The following is an 18,889-nucleotide window of genomic DNA, read 5'->3' on the forward strand; positions in this document are numbered from 1 at the left end:
AAAGGCATGCATGTTTGAGTCCTTTCTGGAATGAAAAGACCATGAGGTAGGTATTCGTGATCGCGTGCAGCACGACAGCATCAACGCCGAAAATTCAGATGGCCCATCTCCTTGTTTCCAACGACCTGATGCAAGGATGCTTCGCTCATGTACGTGCGCACAAGTATAAATATATTAAGATTAGCGGTGGGTGATTTATCTTAGCATCACTGTTGGTACATGAATATTTGCTTTTAGATTGTAATTTTGCTGGAAACTAATAAATAAAGCTCCTTGATTAAAAAAAAGTCTCAAGTAAAGAACACGATCTGTCGTCCCGGTTAGAGTGAGACGGCGACTGCTGTAGAAGTTGGCCCACCAGTCAGCCTTACCACCCCAGCAGGTTTCCCTCGTGGCGGGCAGCTCGGCGCACGAAACCAAACGTGGTAAAGCCGTGTGAAACGAACCGGAGAGGAAAGCAAAGGAAAGCCAGGACAGGACGCCGGAAACGAGACCATGCGGCTCCCCCACGCGTCAGACCTCCGCGCCTTCCTCGCCGCGGCCGCCGTCGCGCACCTCTCATCCTCCCCGGCCTCCCGCGCCTCCCCGTGCGTGCCCCCTCCCCCGCCGCCGCGACTCCGCGCTTTCGCCTCCTCCCGCGCCTCGCCGCCCCCAACGTCCTCTTCGCCCTCGCCCTCGCCCTCGGGGCCCCTCGCCTCGGCGGGTGCTTCCGCCGCCGCCGCCTGCGAGCAGGGGGTGACGAAGGCCGCTATCTGCACGGCCGACGAGCTACACTATGCTCCCGTGCCGGGCACTGAGTGGCGGCTCGCGATGTGGCGGTACCGCCCACCGCCTGAGGTGATTACTGATTCTGCGGTGGAGCTTCGTTATGGTTGCTTGGTTGTTGATTTGGTGCTCGTTTGGTTGGTTTTGCGCAGGCGCCGAAGAGGAACCACCCGCTGATGCTGCTGTCCGGCGTGGCCACCAACGCTATTGGGTTCGACCTGTCCCCGGGGGTGAGCTGCTCATCTATAATGACGCTATTGGTGTGGATAAAGTTCCCTGCAAAGAGTACACGTTGTGCTCTGTGAGCAAAATCCATGTCATGCCTCATTAATTGCTGCAAACTTGCACATTGCTCGATGTGCTCATTGCTCAAACAGAAAAGTGTTTTGCATTGTTTGACAAGTAGATTTGTGTAATCCAATGCAATTGACATTTTTTCCCTGAAGGAGTAGGGAAAATTAAATAAGGAAAGGGCTCCTTGTTGATCGTGGAACCTGTTAGTTCTGAACGCGGAAGTAGCGTTGTACGGAACAAACAAAAATGCTAATGTAAACATGTTGGTGCAGAATGCACAGTTTCTTCTTTGAAAAAATTATGTTTTCTTTACCGACATTTTTAACTCAATTTGCTATTTCTAGGATGTTGTAATAATGATTCTACAAAATATAAATATTTGTTCCAGCAATGTGCATGGTAGCACATGCTATGGGCACAGAGCAGACCATATGACTATGGATTAACCGAATTTCAAAATGAAAACTCATATTAGCAACTATGAAATTTAATGAGAACTAGCATTCTTACCTAGCTGTATTGGTGATAGTTATGAAGTAATATGCCGTTTACTAGAATTTTATGAGGAAAAAAATGAGTGTTTCCTTGTGTAACTGATAGTATTTATTATCAAAGTTAGGATGCTGCTGGATTAAATTTCCCTAGTGAAGTATCAACTTTTGTGCCATATGGCAGTGAAGTGCATTACCTTGCATAAATATCAACCTTAAATGAAAAACAGGTTAATTAGTTTTCAGTTCTCTACTATCTTACTGTCCTAGAATCTGCCCGCCTATGTTGTTGTTGCTTCTCTATAGCAGGAGATAAAATTATTTCTAAGATTCTTATGTTTCCTACTTTAAAATAATAATGGTATTACTTTTACAATTTTTGTGGGGGCTCAGGCTTTCCTTGCTGTCTGGTTACATGTAACACTCAAAACTCAAGATCAAAAATTATGAATTGATTGTCTTCTTTGTTATTGTTCCTGATTATAGGCTTTTCTGTATGTCTTCCCTTTGATCCTTGACTGTAACTGATACATATGAAATGCTATCAGGCTTCATTTGCTCGTCATATGTCTATGCAAGGATTCGATACATGGATTGTTGAAGTGCGTGGTGCGGGCCTGAGCATGCGTGGATCAGAACTAGCTGCAGCTAACACCAAGTCTGACATGCCCCCTTATTCTGGTTTGGATAAAAGTTCTACACTGAAAGCAAATGTTATTGTTCCTTCCAAGGATATGTCCACTTCTCAACCTCAAATTTCTGAAGTTCCAGTAATAGCAGATAAGAACATAGTAGGAAAAAGTACATCGGAAGAACCACAGCTGGTGACGAAGTTATCAAATGCTTTGGCACGATTGGGTGAAACATTCTCAAGTTATGTAAAAGATAGCCGGCTGAGAAACATCGCTGATAGTTTTTTTGATAGAGTGTCAGAACTTGTTCCTGATGCCTCATTAGCTAGTCTTGAGGAGGTTTCAGAAACGATTCTAGGTTTGTTGGAATTGCCCCAGACATCAGTGATATCTGATCAGATTGGCAATTTAAGCCAGCGCCTTGTGAAGATTCTTGGGGAAGACCAACAAAATGTCTCCCCTCGGATATTTGGCTGGCAAGAACGCCTATCTGCAACCATAGAAGACCTCCAGAAACAATTGGAGCTTATTATTAGCTACAATTGGGACTTTGATCATTATTTGGAGGAGGATGTACCTACAGCGGTTTGTAGACATACTCTTTTCTTGTATTTCAGTCAGATGATACATTGGAAACCTCTGTAAGAAGTATGTTATCTTTTTTGTTTGTTCAGATGGATTATATAAGAAAGCATAGCGTCACAAAGGATGGGAAATTGCTTGCCATTGGTCATTCCATGGGAGGAATATTACTGTATGCAATGGTGTCAAAATGTGGTATGTTTTATCAACCTGTCTCTTTTTCTCCTTTTACATTTATCATTTTCATGTATGCAATGGTGACATTTTATTGTAGCAGAGAAGGTATGTCTTATCTTCAGCCAATAGTAAGGCTAGGAAGGCTGTAGTGTAACAAATCAAACATTATCTTATCATTGTTAGTTGTTAGCTTGGGATATTTGCTCAAGCATGCATAAATGACTGCAAACTTTATTTATCTATTTGACATCGAGATCTGGAGCCTCTGACAGACTGTCCCTGGTATCATAGCTTTTGGCCTTTGAGTAATGCATATAAACGATAACTCCAAATTCAAAGTCATTCAATCACACTACAGTACTATACTATTATGATATCCTGCCTGGTCTGCTATATACTTCATGGTATATCAATGCTTCTACTACATGACATAATGAATATTTAAGTGGTACCATTTATTTGCCCCTCATCTATTCATCAAAATGGCTGCACAACTCGCTGTGAACGCAACAAAAGCAGCATTGGTGCTAATCTTTATCCTTCTTTTATACTGATTCCTTTTAAGTTGAACTTCCTGGATTTAGTAAAAATGGAGGACTGTCATCATGCATTTTTCTTTTCTTGTTCAGCTTTTCCATCTGATCGTTGACCTTTGCTTCCCAACATCCATGGGATTAGAAATGTTAGTTATTTAATGTTGACTCTCAACTCTCAAGCAATTCTTGAAACTCCCTGTCTCCCTCTCATCCAACTGTACAGAACTTGCTTCCTCCTATAGATTAATGTCATAAAAAGGCTGAGCACTGATTTGGTGCTTTCTTCTCCGAAACTACATAGCAGATATTAACTATTTGTTGGTACGTTCTTTGAAAGTAGCTGAGACATTACTGGTATTTTGTTGAATGTTGGCATGTTGCCTTTCCAAAGTTTGTCAGGAACCATCCTTTGTTCAAATAACTTTCAAAAGACCGATTGGAGTAACTCAGTTCTCTTGAATTCTCATGGGCTATCAAACTCCTGGCTCCAATTAATTTTGAAGAAATTACATAGCTGAAGAATACCATTTGGATTAAAGAACGATGTCACCCTGATCTGATCTAGAGCCAAGAGTTTCCTTGATCAAGCTTAAGATTAACTGTGGAAAGCAGCTTACGATATCGCAACATGCGTTTGTTTACATATCAATCATCTTATCATATATGAAATGGAAAATTTTGCTCACAAGTCAATTTTCACAACTTTTATCCTTGAAAGAAATGTAGTTATTTGTTTTATTTTCATGATTCCATCTCCATTGCCAACCCTGTAATGGGGCACCTTTTCATGATTTAATTCCAGTCCATGCATATTACTCTGACAAGCTATTCAAGAATGTTTACAGAGTGTTTTTCTATATTCTTTTTACATCACATGTCCTTGTGATTTGTAGCTCCTATTTTTAAGATATTTGTTTTGCTTAGTTTGCTTGTGTCAAAAATCGGATTTTATTACTGATGTATGGTACTAATTCTTGTTCTGCTTCATAAGGATTCAAAGGGGCTGAGCCAGAGCTGGCAGCAATTGTTACTTTGGCTTCATCAGTTGACTACACAACATCCAATTCCTCACTCAAGTTGCTATTGCCTTTTGTAAGCTGACCATTGAGCAGTTTGACCTATTTTTGTACATACATAACCTGATCTTCGTTACATTGTCTATTAGGCAGATCCAGCTGAAATGTTGGGTGTTCCAGCTATCCCACTAGGAACATTACTGTCTACAACCTATCCTATATCATCCCGTGCACCATATATTGTGTCACTGCTGCGTTCTCAAATTTCAGCCGAGGACATGATGGACCCTGAACTGCTTTCAAAGCTCATCTTGAATAACTTTTGTAAGTAAAGGATTATCTTGTCTTTTGTTATGAAATCTGTCGAGTACTAGTTTGTATGTAAGATACTAGTCAAATGATACTTAAACTGAATCATAACCATGAATTGTTTCATATGAAAGGTATGCTGACTCATTTGTTATGTTCATAGAACAACTCAACATGCAAGTGTCGTATGAATATACGATATGGTCAAACTAATACTGTTTTTGCTAAGAAGTTGCATAGTTTACCAATATGAGCTAATGAGGTTCGTTTCCAGCAATATAAGTGTACTGCTTGAAAATGTTCACAGATATCAGATGCTATTTATGTAGTTTGTGCTTATGCTTCAAGTTTGAAGTATCTGTGACCATTTGCATATGAAATCATGCACTAGAATAGTGAAATGTCATTATTGTCATCTAAAATGTTATTTTTCAAAAAAAGACAATTGGATCAGTTGTGTGAGTTGTCATCTTTGGTCTTAACATTTTTTGTGATAACTTGGTGGCATGGCATTCAGGCACAGTACCAGCAAAGGTTCTGTTGCAGCTGAGGACCGCATTCTGTGATGGTGGGCTGCGCAACAGGACTGGCACCTTTTTCTTCAAAGAGCATCTTCACAAAATCAAAGTTCCAGTACTTGCCCTTGCTGGAGATGAGGATCTGATTTGCCCCCCAGAAGCTGTATACGGTTTGGCAACAAGCTCCACTTTTCCTTTGTTATTATGCAATAAGGGAACCTTTTGAATAGTACATAGCATGTTAAAGCTTGAGCGGAAGGTTAAAGTGAATTCTACTAGTGTCTGGCCTAATGCCATGATTACAATCATTGGAGTTCACTGCTTAATTGAGCTTAGGGCAGCTCCAGCAGAGTCCTCATACTACTGTGCCAAGATTTGCCGATCGTCTGGACAGCAAACGGTTCCAGCAGAGCCGGTTTTCTACTGCTACAGTGATGGAGTCAGGAGGGAGGATCGCTATTATTGCGGGAGCTCTCCAAATAGTGGGCTCAAAAGTAGAGAGAGTAATAGAAGTAGGAAATAGAGTAGCTGTTGGAGATAAAAAAAAATAGAAGATACTATAATAGTGTTAATGGATGCTGTAATAGTGTTATAAGGATGAATTTTTAGAGTATCTGTCGGAGATGATCTTAGTAGTTAGTCTACAAGCTAGCAGTCTAGGTCTAGAGCTCCACATTGTTAGCTCGCCGTACCACACAGTTGCATTTTGCATCTATGCTGTGCCCGTTACCTGTAACCGCAGTGGGCAGTTGTTAGATAGTGCACATAGATTCTATTTTCTATCCTTGTTTGACTCTTATTTCTGAGTTTCTTTAGGAAAACTGTTGCTTATACGCTGTTGACTTTTCTTTGTGTTTGCAGAAACCGTGAAATTAATTCCTCAGCATTTGGTCACGTACAAGGTTTTCGGGAACCCCGAAGGCCCTCACTATGCACATTATGACTTAGTTGGAGGGCGGAAGGTACGTTTAGGTGGTAATTGAGGGCTAGGAGTCAGCCTTTGATTCCATGTACTAATATGTGTTATGTGCAGGCTGTCCATGAAGTGTACCCGTGTATAATAGAGTTTCTCTCCCGACATGACGAAGTGTCTTCTTAAGTTCTCAAGATCAGAAAAGTTACAGTACAATGGTCAACCCCTCATTGAGACACACGGTCAAATCTGTTAGATAATTGAATACGAGTAATATCCCGTGTTATAAGTGGTTCTTTGCATATTGCTTACATGTACATGTATATATATTGGTCTATAATCTTTATGGAATACAAGTTATTCGTAATATAATATTAGAGCTAGTTTTTTCTGCAGGATGCAGGAACTCATCCTAAAACCCTAGAATTTCTTTTGTCGGTCTCTCTCCCGCCGGCTCCTCTCTGCTCACGATCCACCTCGGCCGATCCGGCTTCCTCAGCACGTCGGGATATAGCCGTACCTCCAACCGGATTTACTTACTCGTCAATCATTCCCGTCGTGCGTGATCATGCTAAGTGTTGCCGGGATCTAAGGCGTGCGTCACTATCTCCTCTCTCGCCACTGTTTGTCGCAATGTGTTCTTCGCCGTTTTTTTGCCATCACGCATCACCGGCCTGATTTGTGGTGCCACTGTTTGGATCGACCTGTTCTACCACGTCCCTGTCCTCCCATGGCCGTGGCCACCACTGTGTACCCCACCGTCCTGTGACTACACTCATGTGGTCGTCACCGTTGCTGTGCAATCGGGCATCGTCCTAACCGATTCGCTTGGTCACGTGTCGATCTAAATTGCCTTTTGCCTTCGAGAGAAAAAAAACTTACAACAACTACCGCTCTTCTTTGTGCTCTTGCTGTTACTCCTTTGCACTCTTGCCATCGTCACTTCTTCAGGATGCCGTCCTCTTATGTTCTATCGTCATGTACCGTTTCAATTTCTCACTGTTCGGTGATTTTTTATAGTGTCAACTACTGGGATTTTACATAACATATACGTAGGCTTTGTCTTTGAGGTGTTCTCTTTGGCATCATTTTTTATTCGTCTTCCTCTATTCTTCAAACAAAGCCTGTGAAATCATCAAAATGGAATGAAAAAAGGTGAGGTAGAAAAAATATAATTCTTGTTTTGTGCCCTCTTTTATAAAAATACAATTCTTGTTTTGTGCCCTCTTTTATAAACCAGGTCTAGCTTATCTGTTCCAAACCGTCTTGTGCATTAACTACAGGATCCGAAGAGGCTGCACTAAATTTTGCTTTCCACCTCACCGTTACTGGATCTTTAACCAGATGGTGAGTAAAAAGTCCCCTCCACCCCTCCTTTCTGAAACAGATGTCTATAAACGGTCCTATAGTGGTAGAAACAAAACGGTCCTATAGTGGTAGAAACGATGGGAGACGGACACAAGGTTGCTGGCATATTGGGAAAAAAATTCAAAAGTAGACAACACACAATCGTATTTGTCGAAATAGATAATATATTATTGTATTTATAATTTTAGCATACATATTCGGCACCTTATTTACCAAAAACCGATTTTCGGTATACCGTACCCCGAAAACTACACCAACCCACTGTGAACCATATTCGGCACATCATGTACCAAAAATCAAGTGTATTCGGCACATGAGGTGCCGAATATGGTCCACAGTGCCATATTTGGCACCTCATATGCCGAATATGGCCAGAACCGACTGCCATCACGTCACCTTGTTATTGCATCACGTCGCGTCGGTGGGTCACTTTGATGCTGTCGGTGCTTTCGGCGCGGCCGGTTTGGGTGGTGCTGGATTTTGTGCTAATTTTGTCGTGTGCTGCCCGGTATAAAGTGAGGAGTGAAGAGGAGCAGTAGAGGCAAAGAGTTGCAGAGGCAAGCAACGGAGCTCAGGCGAGGAGCAGCATCATAAGGAGAGGAGGAGCAACAGCGTGAGGAGAGGAGGAGCAGCAGCGCAAGATTAGTTATAGTAAATATTTAGATTATTTAGGTAATTAGTGCATAGATTAGTAATAGTAATTAGAGTAAGTAGATTATTTAATCCGTTCAATTATATTTGATAAATTATATCAAGTTGATAAATTATAGTACATAGATTATGTATGTAATTAATACTTAGATTAGTAATAGTAACTAGAGTAAGTAGATTGTTTAATTTGTTCAATTATATTTGATAAATTATATTAAATTGATAAATTAGAGTACTTAGATTATGTATGTAATTAATACTTAGAGTAAGTATAGTAATTAGAGTAAGTAATTGCATATCGTCCATACATATAAGTACTTATTTTATTACATGTATGTTTGTTTAGCAAACATGTTATGACTATCTATATTTATTATAGAAAACGTCCTACTGTTTTGCACGGGAGGCTCGTATCAATTCAGAACTATCAGCACATAAAAAGTGCGGTTGAGCTACCTATTAATCTAGATAGTTTGAAATCACATGTTATGAGTCTTTTACGTGTGAACCAACAGCCCTATAATATTGTCCTAGAGGTGTACGGCCATGGTTTGTTCCAAATAGCTTGGTCGTTGTACATACATTGTTCGAGATGAAAAGGAACAATGCATGAGCTTTGTACTCACGTAAGGCATTTGAGGAGAACTTTGAAATGGGGGTGTACGTAAATATAGTATCACGACTGGTGCAATATGATGCAGTAACTAGCGTAGAAGGATCAGGCCAGCATGTGATACATGAAGAGGAGGGAGGGCATGTCGGGGAGGGCAGTTTTGGTATAGAGGGAGCTAGAGTGGACCCTTCTGAGATAGATGCAAGATATATTGATGATGAAGCCGGTGGTAGCGGGGAGGAAGAAGCTGCTGATAACGATAATCCGATGCTGACGATCTAGTACTTTTGCTGTGCTGGGCTGCTGAATTGTGTCATCGTTGAGTATAACGCCCTATCTAACTGGGAATACCAGAATATCGACATCCAAGTCGGATAATGGTTTTGTAACAAGGATGAGGCCATCCACTTTATTAGCAACTATGCTGTAATCATAAGAAATGATCACAAGTACACCCGGTCTAACCCTACGAAGTATGAGGTCAGGTATATCAAACACCCGAATTGTCCTTACTTCGTACGAGCATATAAGCCAAAATATGAGAACTATTTTGTGCTTAGTAGACACGCCCCACATACATGCAGCGAAGAGGCTATTAGGAATGTAGGCCACGCCGTTGATGCGAGGTTCATAGCGCAACTCCTCATCACCCTTGTTGGCACAGACATATGTTTGTCGCCAAAATCCATTATGGAGGAGGTGCAGACTAAGACGGGTATGATGATCAATTACTACACCATGTGGCGAGCGAAGCAAAAGGCATTAAAAATATTGTTTGGAAGCTTTGAATAGTCTTACAACTATGCTCCGATGCTGCTACAGAAGATTGCCATGACGAATCCAGGGACTTAGTGGGCCATGACAGATGAGCCGATCAAACTGGAGGATAGGTCATACAGCACCACTGACCGATACCTCATTAGGTTTTTCTGGTCCTTTGGACAATGCATCGAAGCTTTCAAACATTGCAAGCTGGTTGTATGCGTGGATGCCACATTTCTTAACGGCAAGTACCATGGTAACCTTATGATAGCAATGGCGGCGGATGCAAACTATCAGATCATTCCTCTCTCGTTTGCAATAGTTGAGAGTGAGAACAATGATAACTGACTATGGTTCCTCATCTTGGTGAGAACACGTGTCGTGGGCAATAGGGAATAAGTTTGCATCATCTCATACCGTAACAAGGGCCTTCTGCATGCGTTAGATGTGCTGCATGACAGCACAAATCTCTCCATTGCATGGCCTGATGTGGAGAGAAAGTGGTGCAAACGAACTAGCCTCTTACTCACTGTATTGTTAATGTAATTACTTTTAATTTATTTAATATTTGTCAAATAATTATGGTACATAACTTTATTTATTACTTATTTATTAAGCATTTTTACATACTAATTATGATATTTATTAATTATTTAATGTTTCTTAAATAATGAGGGAATCGTGCTTTGGTGCAGAGCCAGAACATTGCAGTCAAGGAGCAATAAATCTATAACATGATCTTCTAGTACAGGCTTTCCATGGACACCAACAATGATCGATATAGCATTAAATACCTCATTGCAGGTTGTGCGTGGAGGGAAGGATTATCCCTTCAAGGAGAACAACATAGCCCAAGCTGTGTCCAAATTGCATGCAAGACCCTTCTGTTTCGCGTTAACCGCTCCGCTCCAATATGTAACCACCGACGACCTTAGGGCTCTCTTGCACGAGCGACGTCAAATGTATCTCAGAGTGTGCGAACTAGCCGACCATTCTTTTGCGCTAGGTTTCTCTATGGGGTAAAGAAGGATGACGATATTGCCCGACCAGTATGCATCTCACATTCAAGTTCGTCATTTTCTATTTGGTCACCCTGCTTATCTTTTTTTCATTGATTCAAATGCTCCTCTTTTGCGTTAGGCGTTCCCAAAAGATGCTGAGTTGATTAACAAAGAAATCACAAACTTCTTGGTGATGTATATGCTCTTCGGCGGGAGTGTGATACCTGGTTCGCGTAAAAGACGACGAAGATCAGCGAACCTAAGGGGTATAAGGGGCCCTCTACTATTCAACCAGAAAATAACGAGGCCGATGAGGACGATGATTTCATGCCATCAATGTCTCGATGTTCCAGCAGCAATACAGGAGAATATTCAAGGAACACTGCAAGAGGACGTTCACATACCACATTGACATGGCGTACGACCAACAAGGATATATGATATGCTTATACCATGATAGCTCAAGATGATGACGAGGACAACGATTTCATACCATAACGACCTCTCCCTCCAAGGCCTCCATTTCCGGAGGACACTGATGACCCTGAAGATGATGGTGGATTTGCTTCTACCCATCCTCACAACTTCCAATCACCACCTCGGAGACAACAACCATCTTACCCTGATAGCATGGACTGGCACAACTGGCATTCTTCCGATAGTTTACGTCGCCACTTTCCACCGCCATCTTGAGATGATTTAGGTAATCAACAGCTATGCACTATGCATCTTGAGATCAATGATACAAGGGAAAATATTGCCACTACTATATTTTAAATTGTGCATGTCCAAACATGGCTAAGTGTTAAGGCTGCCCACAGCCTTTGAGACTACATGATAAATTAGGAATTTTGAAATGTAGATTTAAATTAGCAAATAATTTCTAATTTTATCGAAAGTTAGCAATTGCTTACATTAGGCTCAAACCATGACATATGTTCATATCTATGTTTTGACTTAGCCTTTAGACAAGAAGTGACAACGTGACAGAGCTTTAAGTATAAATGACAACACATCTATCCTAACTCCATCTTTAGACACGAAGTGACCACATGACAGAGCTTCAAACATGAAATGACAACACGCCTCTTTCTTTCTCTGTCGATGAACGTTACATGACGCAGCCGGTCCCAGCATAAAATGACAAACACGAAGTGTTACATGACGCGGCCGTTCCCAGCATAAAATGACGGCATCAAAGTGACCGTAGCCGGTCCCAACCATATTCGGCACCTCATATGCCGAATACACTTGATTTTCAGCACATGAGGTGCCGAATGGTCCATGGTGCCATATTTGGCACCTCATGTGCCGAATACACTTGATTTTCAGCGCATGAGGTGCCGAATATAGTCCACAGTGCCATATTCGGTATCTCGTGTGCCAAAAATGGTGGGGCCGGCGTAGTTTTTAGGGTATGGTGTATCAAAAATTGGTTTTTGGTAAATGAGGTGCCAAATACGCATGCTAAAATTGTAAATACGATGATATATTGTCTATTTCGGCAAATACGGCCGTGTATATTGTCTACCTTTGGATTTTTACCGGCATATTGAGTCGGATTGGCGAAACCTATAGAACTGGTGCATATTTTTTTAGCTCTCGAAATCATGTGGGCTTTGAATTCTTGGTTCGAAATGTAAATGTAATTTAAGTTACACCGTTGTTGTTTTGAGAAGTGAGTGGTAATCTTTCGCAGTTACAAAATGAACGCTTGAATATGAAGAATGGGAAAATGCAACTCCTTAATATGTTGCGCACATAATACCTATGCCGTCTACCACAGCTTTGAGATTCGGAAATGACCTATACAACTGTTTCTTCCCTTTCTTGCTTTGCTACAAGATCCATGTGATGAAATGTCCAGACGGCCAAGATAAGCATTGTGTACACACCACGTTGTGAAAATTGGAATAATCTTTTGACGACAGATGAACCGATGGGTTCAGAGTATTGCTGCGGAAAGGCACTACCATGATATTGCATCAACTGTCGACGCTTGTGTTGGCAAGATATAAACAGATCCAGGAAACGAATGGTTTATCCTAATTGCTACTGCAAAACATTTTCCATATCACCTTCAGCAAAAGGGTGTCAGAACCAATAGATTTGATGAAAGATGGCCACAATACGGCATTTCTATCTGCAAATGCAAACGAATGGATGATGCGTTTATACAATAGCATATGTAACGGCCTGTACAAGACAACATAGTTTTTCAATTTCACCAGGTTATACAGATAGCCACAATATGGCTTGGAGTTTGGATTTCATGTCTTGTTGACCGCAGTCTTGCAAACTGGGCAAGTGTTCTTCTGAGAGAGCCACTGTTTGATGCAGTAAACATGATAGCTATGGCCACAGTCAAGCCTTCCCATTTCTTCATTTGCTTCAAATTCTTCCTGCAACAAAATGTGCATTGGATGTTTAAGCGTTGGCCACAGGGTGCTCATGTAAAGAGAAGTCATGGAATCATACAACTAAGGAGAAAGAAAGTAAGGCGTACCTGACAAATACTGCATTTCCTTTCCATTTCTTTTGCGAATCGGAAAGAGCCGAAGGCTGGGTGCTTGACCTTCCTAAGGCTGCGAGTAATCTCATCCTCACGCAACCCTGTGTTAACATATCCAATCCTGTCTTCAAGCTCGAGCAGCTCCTGTAAAGCAAATAGGTTGAAGATGGTCATGATAGCAGTGATAATTTGCAGAAGTGATGCATACAGAGGGAGACAGCTGTACCTCGTATGTCATGTTATCGACATCAAGGCGCCAATCCTGGTATCGATCGTACACACTCATTCCTCCCAGCAATACTCTTGTTTGAAATATCATGATCTGCATCATCACAAACAGCTAAATCAAGTTTTTGAAACTGCTAGAAGAATATGTAGGTTATACCATCTTTGTCTAGCATTTCCAGCACCCACTAAAAAAATTAACACAATTTGCTCCTATTTATCTGTTGATAGGCGCCGGTGCCTTGTATGGACCGGACTAACAATGCTCATGGATCTTGAAGTTCAATGATTAAGTAGGAGCCATCACTAGTCAGGTGCCCACATGAAGTGTTGAAGGAATGTCTACAACTCCAGATCTGATTATAACTGAAGCAACAAGCAAATCATAGGAAGCACTGGTCCCCTGAACACTAAATAATAGTTCAATCCAGAGGAGAAGCTTGGCACTAAATCGTAAATGGTTTGCTTCTAGCACCCACCATCAGCCATGATTCCTACACCAGCATGGCCATTCCTACCTAGCACCCACTGCACGATCCACTAGAAGTCTAGAACAGATGCAAAAGAGTGAGCCAGGTGCTCCACCACTCCTGCCCCCATTCTGGAAGAGCACAGTTAACAAGTGACCGTTTCAGCACCATGGCTGCCCTGCCCAGCTCAACGCTAGTATCCAGCATTTATAATTGTACTTGGTGTTGGAATACACAAGACGGAGGCCAGAGCATAACCATGGTTGAGAGGTCTCTTTCCATGACCACATTGATCTCGGTCTCATTCCCTCCTTCCTCTACTGCAATTATCCTAATCCTTAAATTAACAGGACCCTTATCTACATCGTCATCAGCTGGTCCATAAGGCATGCACAATGCAGAATGCTTGTAAAAGGTGCTTAAATAGAGAGTATAGACGCGTCATCAAGCACCTATATGAAATTTATTTCCTTTGATGAAAGCAACTCTTTGTAGGTGCTTAAATGGTAGGCATAATCAAGCACCTATACTATGTCATTTTATTTTGCATAAGAAACTGTTTGGCATCGATGTCTATCTAATCAAATCAAGCTTCCTAGGTATCAAATCTTGCTGAGCACCCTAGTACATGATCAAATTTTGCTTGGCACCTCCATTGTGCATGCCCTGATACAGGTATACTTATATCAGTAGCATTACCCCCACGGTTGTAACCACCGGTGATCATTGTGCGTGTTAAGGAACCGGTTGGTTAGTAATCTCCACGAAGGCCACGATCTCACGTCACGTTTAGCGCACGAAAGAAGCAAGTCAACCACTTCCAACGCCCGCTCAGGGGCGTCACCGAACAAGGTAGTACCAAGCATGCATCACCGCACGAACATGTCAGATCACGAGGTACGGCACGGGAACCTCCATGCGGCGCGATCGAGCACCAACCGCTCTAGCCGGAAAGGTATGGATGCGGTTGATGTGTGCAAGCAAGCGCGGCAGTCAAAGAGCAGACGTTTGTCGAAGTACCTCTTCCTCGAGGCCTCCGGGGGAGTGGCGGTACCCGCGCATCCGGCGGTGGCGGCCGGAGGGGATGAGTTCGGCGCCGAAGAACGGGGAGTCGATGTGCGGCGGCGGCGAGTCCATGAAGGACGAGGATATCTGCTCCTGCACGGTGACCCTCCGGGACAAGCACGGCCTCTGTTCAGGTGAGAGAGCTCATCAGTACAGCAGAACATGGCAAATATTCCATTTGCATATAGGAGTAAAAGAATCCAGTACGCCCAGAATAGATGTAAAGATGACTAGCGAACAAACAACTAATCACATTGACCTTAAACAATATTGACGACCGTCCGTAATCCTAGTTGTCAAGATTAAGTGGGAATAATGGCATAGATTAAATTTTCAAGGGGACAGGAAATGATGTGAACCTGATACAAAGCATAAACCATCCTTGAGAGCTAACAGCAACCATAGGACCCAAAAAATGAAAACAAAAAATTAATCTTTTTTCACAATCCGTTTCTCAGAACAATCAAATGGGAAAAGAAAATCCTCGCGAAGAAGAAATAAGGGAAAAAATAACCGCTCTCCAGCCACCCAAGAACTAGGAATCCTTCGAAGCGAACAAAATTTGAGCACAAACAGATCAAACATTAACCAAATCAACAAGGAGCAGCAAGGATGGCTAGAAAGAAGCCAACCACGCACCTCTCTGTGGGATCTCTCCCCCTCGCCGCCGCGGCCGCCCCTCCCCACCATCTGGTGCCGCGTCACCACGCAGTCCACCGACGACGCCTCCGCGGTGAAGGGTATCCCGGGAGCGCACCACACGTCGGCGCCGATCCCCCCACTCACAAGGCCTCCCCCTCCCCCGCTGCCCCGCTCCTTCCTCCTCTCCTTCCCCCTCCTCCTCCGTCGCCCGTGCCAGTCCGCCGACGACCGCACGACCTCCGCCGCGGCTGCTCCCGCCCCGGTCCCCGGCGCGTACGCCTGCGAGGCCGCCGCCGACGTGCACCCCAGCCCGCGCAGCGCCGCCGAGGCGAACCCTTTCACCCGCCCCTCCTCCGCCGGCAGCGGCGACGGCGGCGGTGGCGGTGAGTAGGAGGACGCCTCACCCCGCGCCAGCAGTAGGCGCCGGATCCCCCGGCGGCGCTCCGCCGTGGGCGAGCCGCCGCGGCGGTCCATGCAGCGCAAGACCCCCTGGCGTGCTCGTCGGGCCCGGTGGGGCAGGTGGGGACGGGCTGGCAGTAATGGCTGGCAGTGTGGAAGCGACGCCCGTAGGCCACAGGGCTCACAGCGTCTGCGTGTGCGCTTGATGTGTAGTGCGTGGGATGGAAGAGGCCAGAGAAGTAGGGCTGCGGCTTCTCTGTCTCTTAACCCTGTGCCGATCGGTGTCCCTGCACATGTGGAGGCAATCCTTTTGCCCCTTTCAGGAGCTGGGCCCTCTGATTCCTCCGTCCACCGTCGAACGCCAGAACAGAACGGAGCCGTCAGCTTGTTCTGTCACACACTATCATAATTACGGAAATCAGGAGATATTGATGGATCAAAAAAAAACCCGCCAAACTAGAGATATTGATGGAGGAAAAAGGCGCCAAATAGTTAATGTGGCGCCAATCACAATAGATAACTTCCATCTAATTTGCGACCGCACGATAATTCAGATTAACATATTCATCACAACAGCATGGCGTCTCAGCCAACTCTCTCCAGGTCTAACAAGGACAACAACATAGAAGTGACAGCGCCATTACTTCCACAAGTACCAGGAATCATCATGTCACCTGCTGCTCCTGCCACATCTTCACCAAATTTCTCTGGGATCAACAATCTTCCTGGTTACACAGGAACAACAGAGTTAGAAATTGTAAGATTTCTTATTGTATTATCATTGCAAATGCTTTATCATTTCAAACACATCTATACAGATGAATTTTACTTTCCCTTGGAATTTTGTTTGATTGCTAACTTATTCCACATGAAACTTACTACAATTTTTCAGGATTCTGGCAAAATTGAATCTATTCAAGTAAAAAATTGTCTGGAAGGCAAGATTCCAAAGGTTGGAATGAAATTCTACACTGAACAAGAGGCGTATGACTTTTACAACGCCTATGCTCGAGATAAGGGTTTCAGTATTCGAAGGAGCAGTTCCCATAATGTGAAAAATACTTCCACAATAAAGAATAGAATATTTTGTTGTTCTCGTGCAGGTACTGAATTCAATTTATATTTGTATTGGTATGGTCATGGTTTGGGGAAACATAATTTTGATCAGTTTATTTATTTATCAATAGGTGCTCGTGGTCATGATAAACGAGCAGAACCATCCACCAACGGACAGTGCTTCAGCAGGCCTGAGACACGTTGTATGTGTCAAGCATGCATGAAGATTGACAAGCCTGGAAAACCAAGAGGCATCAAGGTTAAGCAGAAGACAGTCCGTGGGTCTGCAAAGCCAATTGGTGGTTTTGAGAAGGCAACACTAGAGAGCAAAAAGACGAAGAAGGACCCCAAGGAACCTGATTCTGCAATAGAAGCGGAGATTATAACACATTCACAGCCACAATACACCATATTGGTATAGCAATCCAACAATACTTTACATTATCAAGACTAGTCATATTTTTCACTACTGATGTTATTATTATTTTTCAATTGGGACAGGATCATTTAGGGACTCCTACAGTCCAAAATCACATGCATACACCGGGCTACTATCCAGTTGGGAATGCTTCACTGCCATCCTTTGGTTCTTGGCTTGGAGTCCCTCAACATGGCCAAGATACGCAACAAGGAAATGCCACCCAGTCATTCAATATAAATCCCTACAACGTGTTCAACCATTTTCATTGAAGTTATCATCTATTTAGAAGAATGCATGTATTTTGTGCACTGGGATGCGAATCATATGCATGCGACTATTTACTTTACCAACTAAATCTCTAAATATTGTTTTAATTATTCTGTAAGTTACCTCTTAACCAGACTTCCAATCTTCAATCGAAGATGTGCGAAATAGCACTTTTTGTGTGGTATAAAATTTGTCCAAATTACGTACACATTCTACAAACGAGTAATCCAACTGGTCTGAAAGCATCAAACAAAGGGGTGAGCACATCCTCTTCAAGAAAAACTGGGAACAGCATAAGACAACTAACCAGACCAAATTTGCTGAGGAAGTGCCTGCTGCCACACACGGCCATACCCTTGCCTTCATGTTCACAGCAGCAACAGCCGCCGGCAAACTCCAGCACCATGAACTCAAAGCCGGCGAGCCAAATATGCCTCTGGGTTGACGCCCAAATCGACGCTTCCCAGCTCTAGGACTCGCCACGGTGACCTCGGACTCGACGAAGCTAAAGAGGAAATGCCGGAATCAAACTCCTCACCGCACAAATCAAACTCCCTGCCACAGGAATTGAGGTCCTAGTCACCCAAATCGAGGTCCTTGCCACCGGAATCATGCTCCCGGCGCCCAAATTTAGCTTCACGCCGCCGAACTAGAGCTTCCCACAACCCAAATCAAGCTTCGCGCCATCAAGCTTGAGCTTCTTATGGCTCAACGAGATCCCTGCAGAGGCGCCGCCGGAGTGAGCCCCTCACGCTGAACTGATGGAGTTGGACACAAGTCAGGCGGCCAGGCCAAGAAAGTGAAGCAGGGATCGGAGTGGTCTGCACGCGTAACAAGAAGAAAGAAAAACTTGGAGTGGTTGACACCCTACACACGAGAGAAAAAAAAAGAGAAAAGTAACGGAAGGGTAACGGGCTGACGGCTCCGTTCTGTTTTGGCGTTCGACGGTGGACGGAGGAATTAGAGGGCCCAGGTCCTGAAGGGGGCAAAAGGATTGCCTCCACATGCGCAGGGACACCGATCGGCACAGGGTTAGGAGACAGAGAAGCCGCGGCCGAGAAGTAGAGGGGTGTGAGGCGACCGCCGAGGGACTAGGGAGTGAGAGGGAGCACGAGGAAACGAGATGGGATGAGAGGTTGTAAATTCTTGTCCCGGATTTGGTGCGGCGCTGGATTTGAGGGGATGGATGGATGTTCGTGTCTTT

The 18,889-nt window shown here is 43.6% G+C and overlaps 2 protein-coding genes across 2 annotated transcripts; one reads left to right on the forward strand and one right to left on the reverse strand.

Annotated features, from left to right (window-relative positions):
- Window positions 1–395: 395 nt before the first annotated feature.
- Window positions 396–6,628, forward strand: LOC133918481 (uncharacterized). Its single transcript, XM_062362377.1, has 9 exons — window positions 396–837; window positions 918–995; window positions 2,099–2,767; window positions 2,857–2,959; window positions 4,469–4,569; window positions 4,643–4,817; window positions 5,320–5,490; window positions 6,182–6,282; window positions 6,354–6,628. Exons 1-9 carry the CDS (start codon window positions 496–498, stop codon window positions 6,417–6,419), a joined length of 1,806 nt encoding a protein of 601 aa, XP_062218361.1. The 5' UTR covers window positions 396–495; the 3' UTR covers window positions 6,420–6,628.
- A 6,092-nt stretch (window positions 6,629–12,720) lies between these two features.
- LOC133918489 (E3 ubiquitin-protein ligase MBR2-like) lies at window positions 12,721–16,179 on the reverse strand. The gene is made up of 5 exons (XM_062362387.1): window positions 15,540–16,179; window positions 14,856–15,026; window positions 13,367–13,462; window positions 13,135–13,284; window positions 12,721–13,030 (listed from the first exon to the last, which is right to left on the reverse strand). Exons 1-5 carry the CDS (start codon window positions 16,014–16,016, stop codon window positions 12,899–12,901), a joined length of 1,026 nt encoding a protein of 341 aa, XP_062218371.1. The 5' UTR covers window positions 16,017–16,179; the 3' UTR covers window positions 12,721–12,898.
- Window positions 16,180–18,889: the final 2,710 nt, after the last annotated feature.

Source organism: Phragmites australis, chromosome 1, assembly GCF_958298935.1.
Source record: "Phragmites australis chromosome 1, lpPhrAust1.1, whole genome shotgun sequence".
In the NCBI taxonomy this organism is placed as follows: domain Eukaryota; kingdom Viridiplantae; phylum Streptophyta; class Magnoliopsida; order Poales; family Poaceae; genus Phragmites; species Phragmites australis.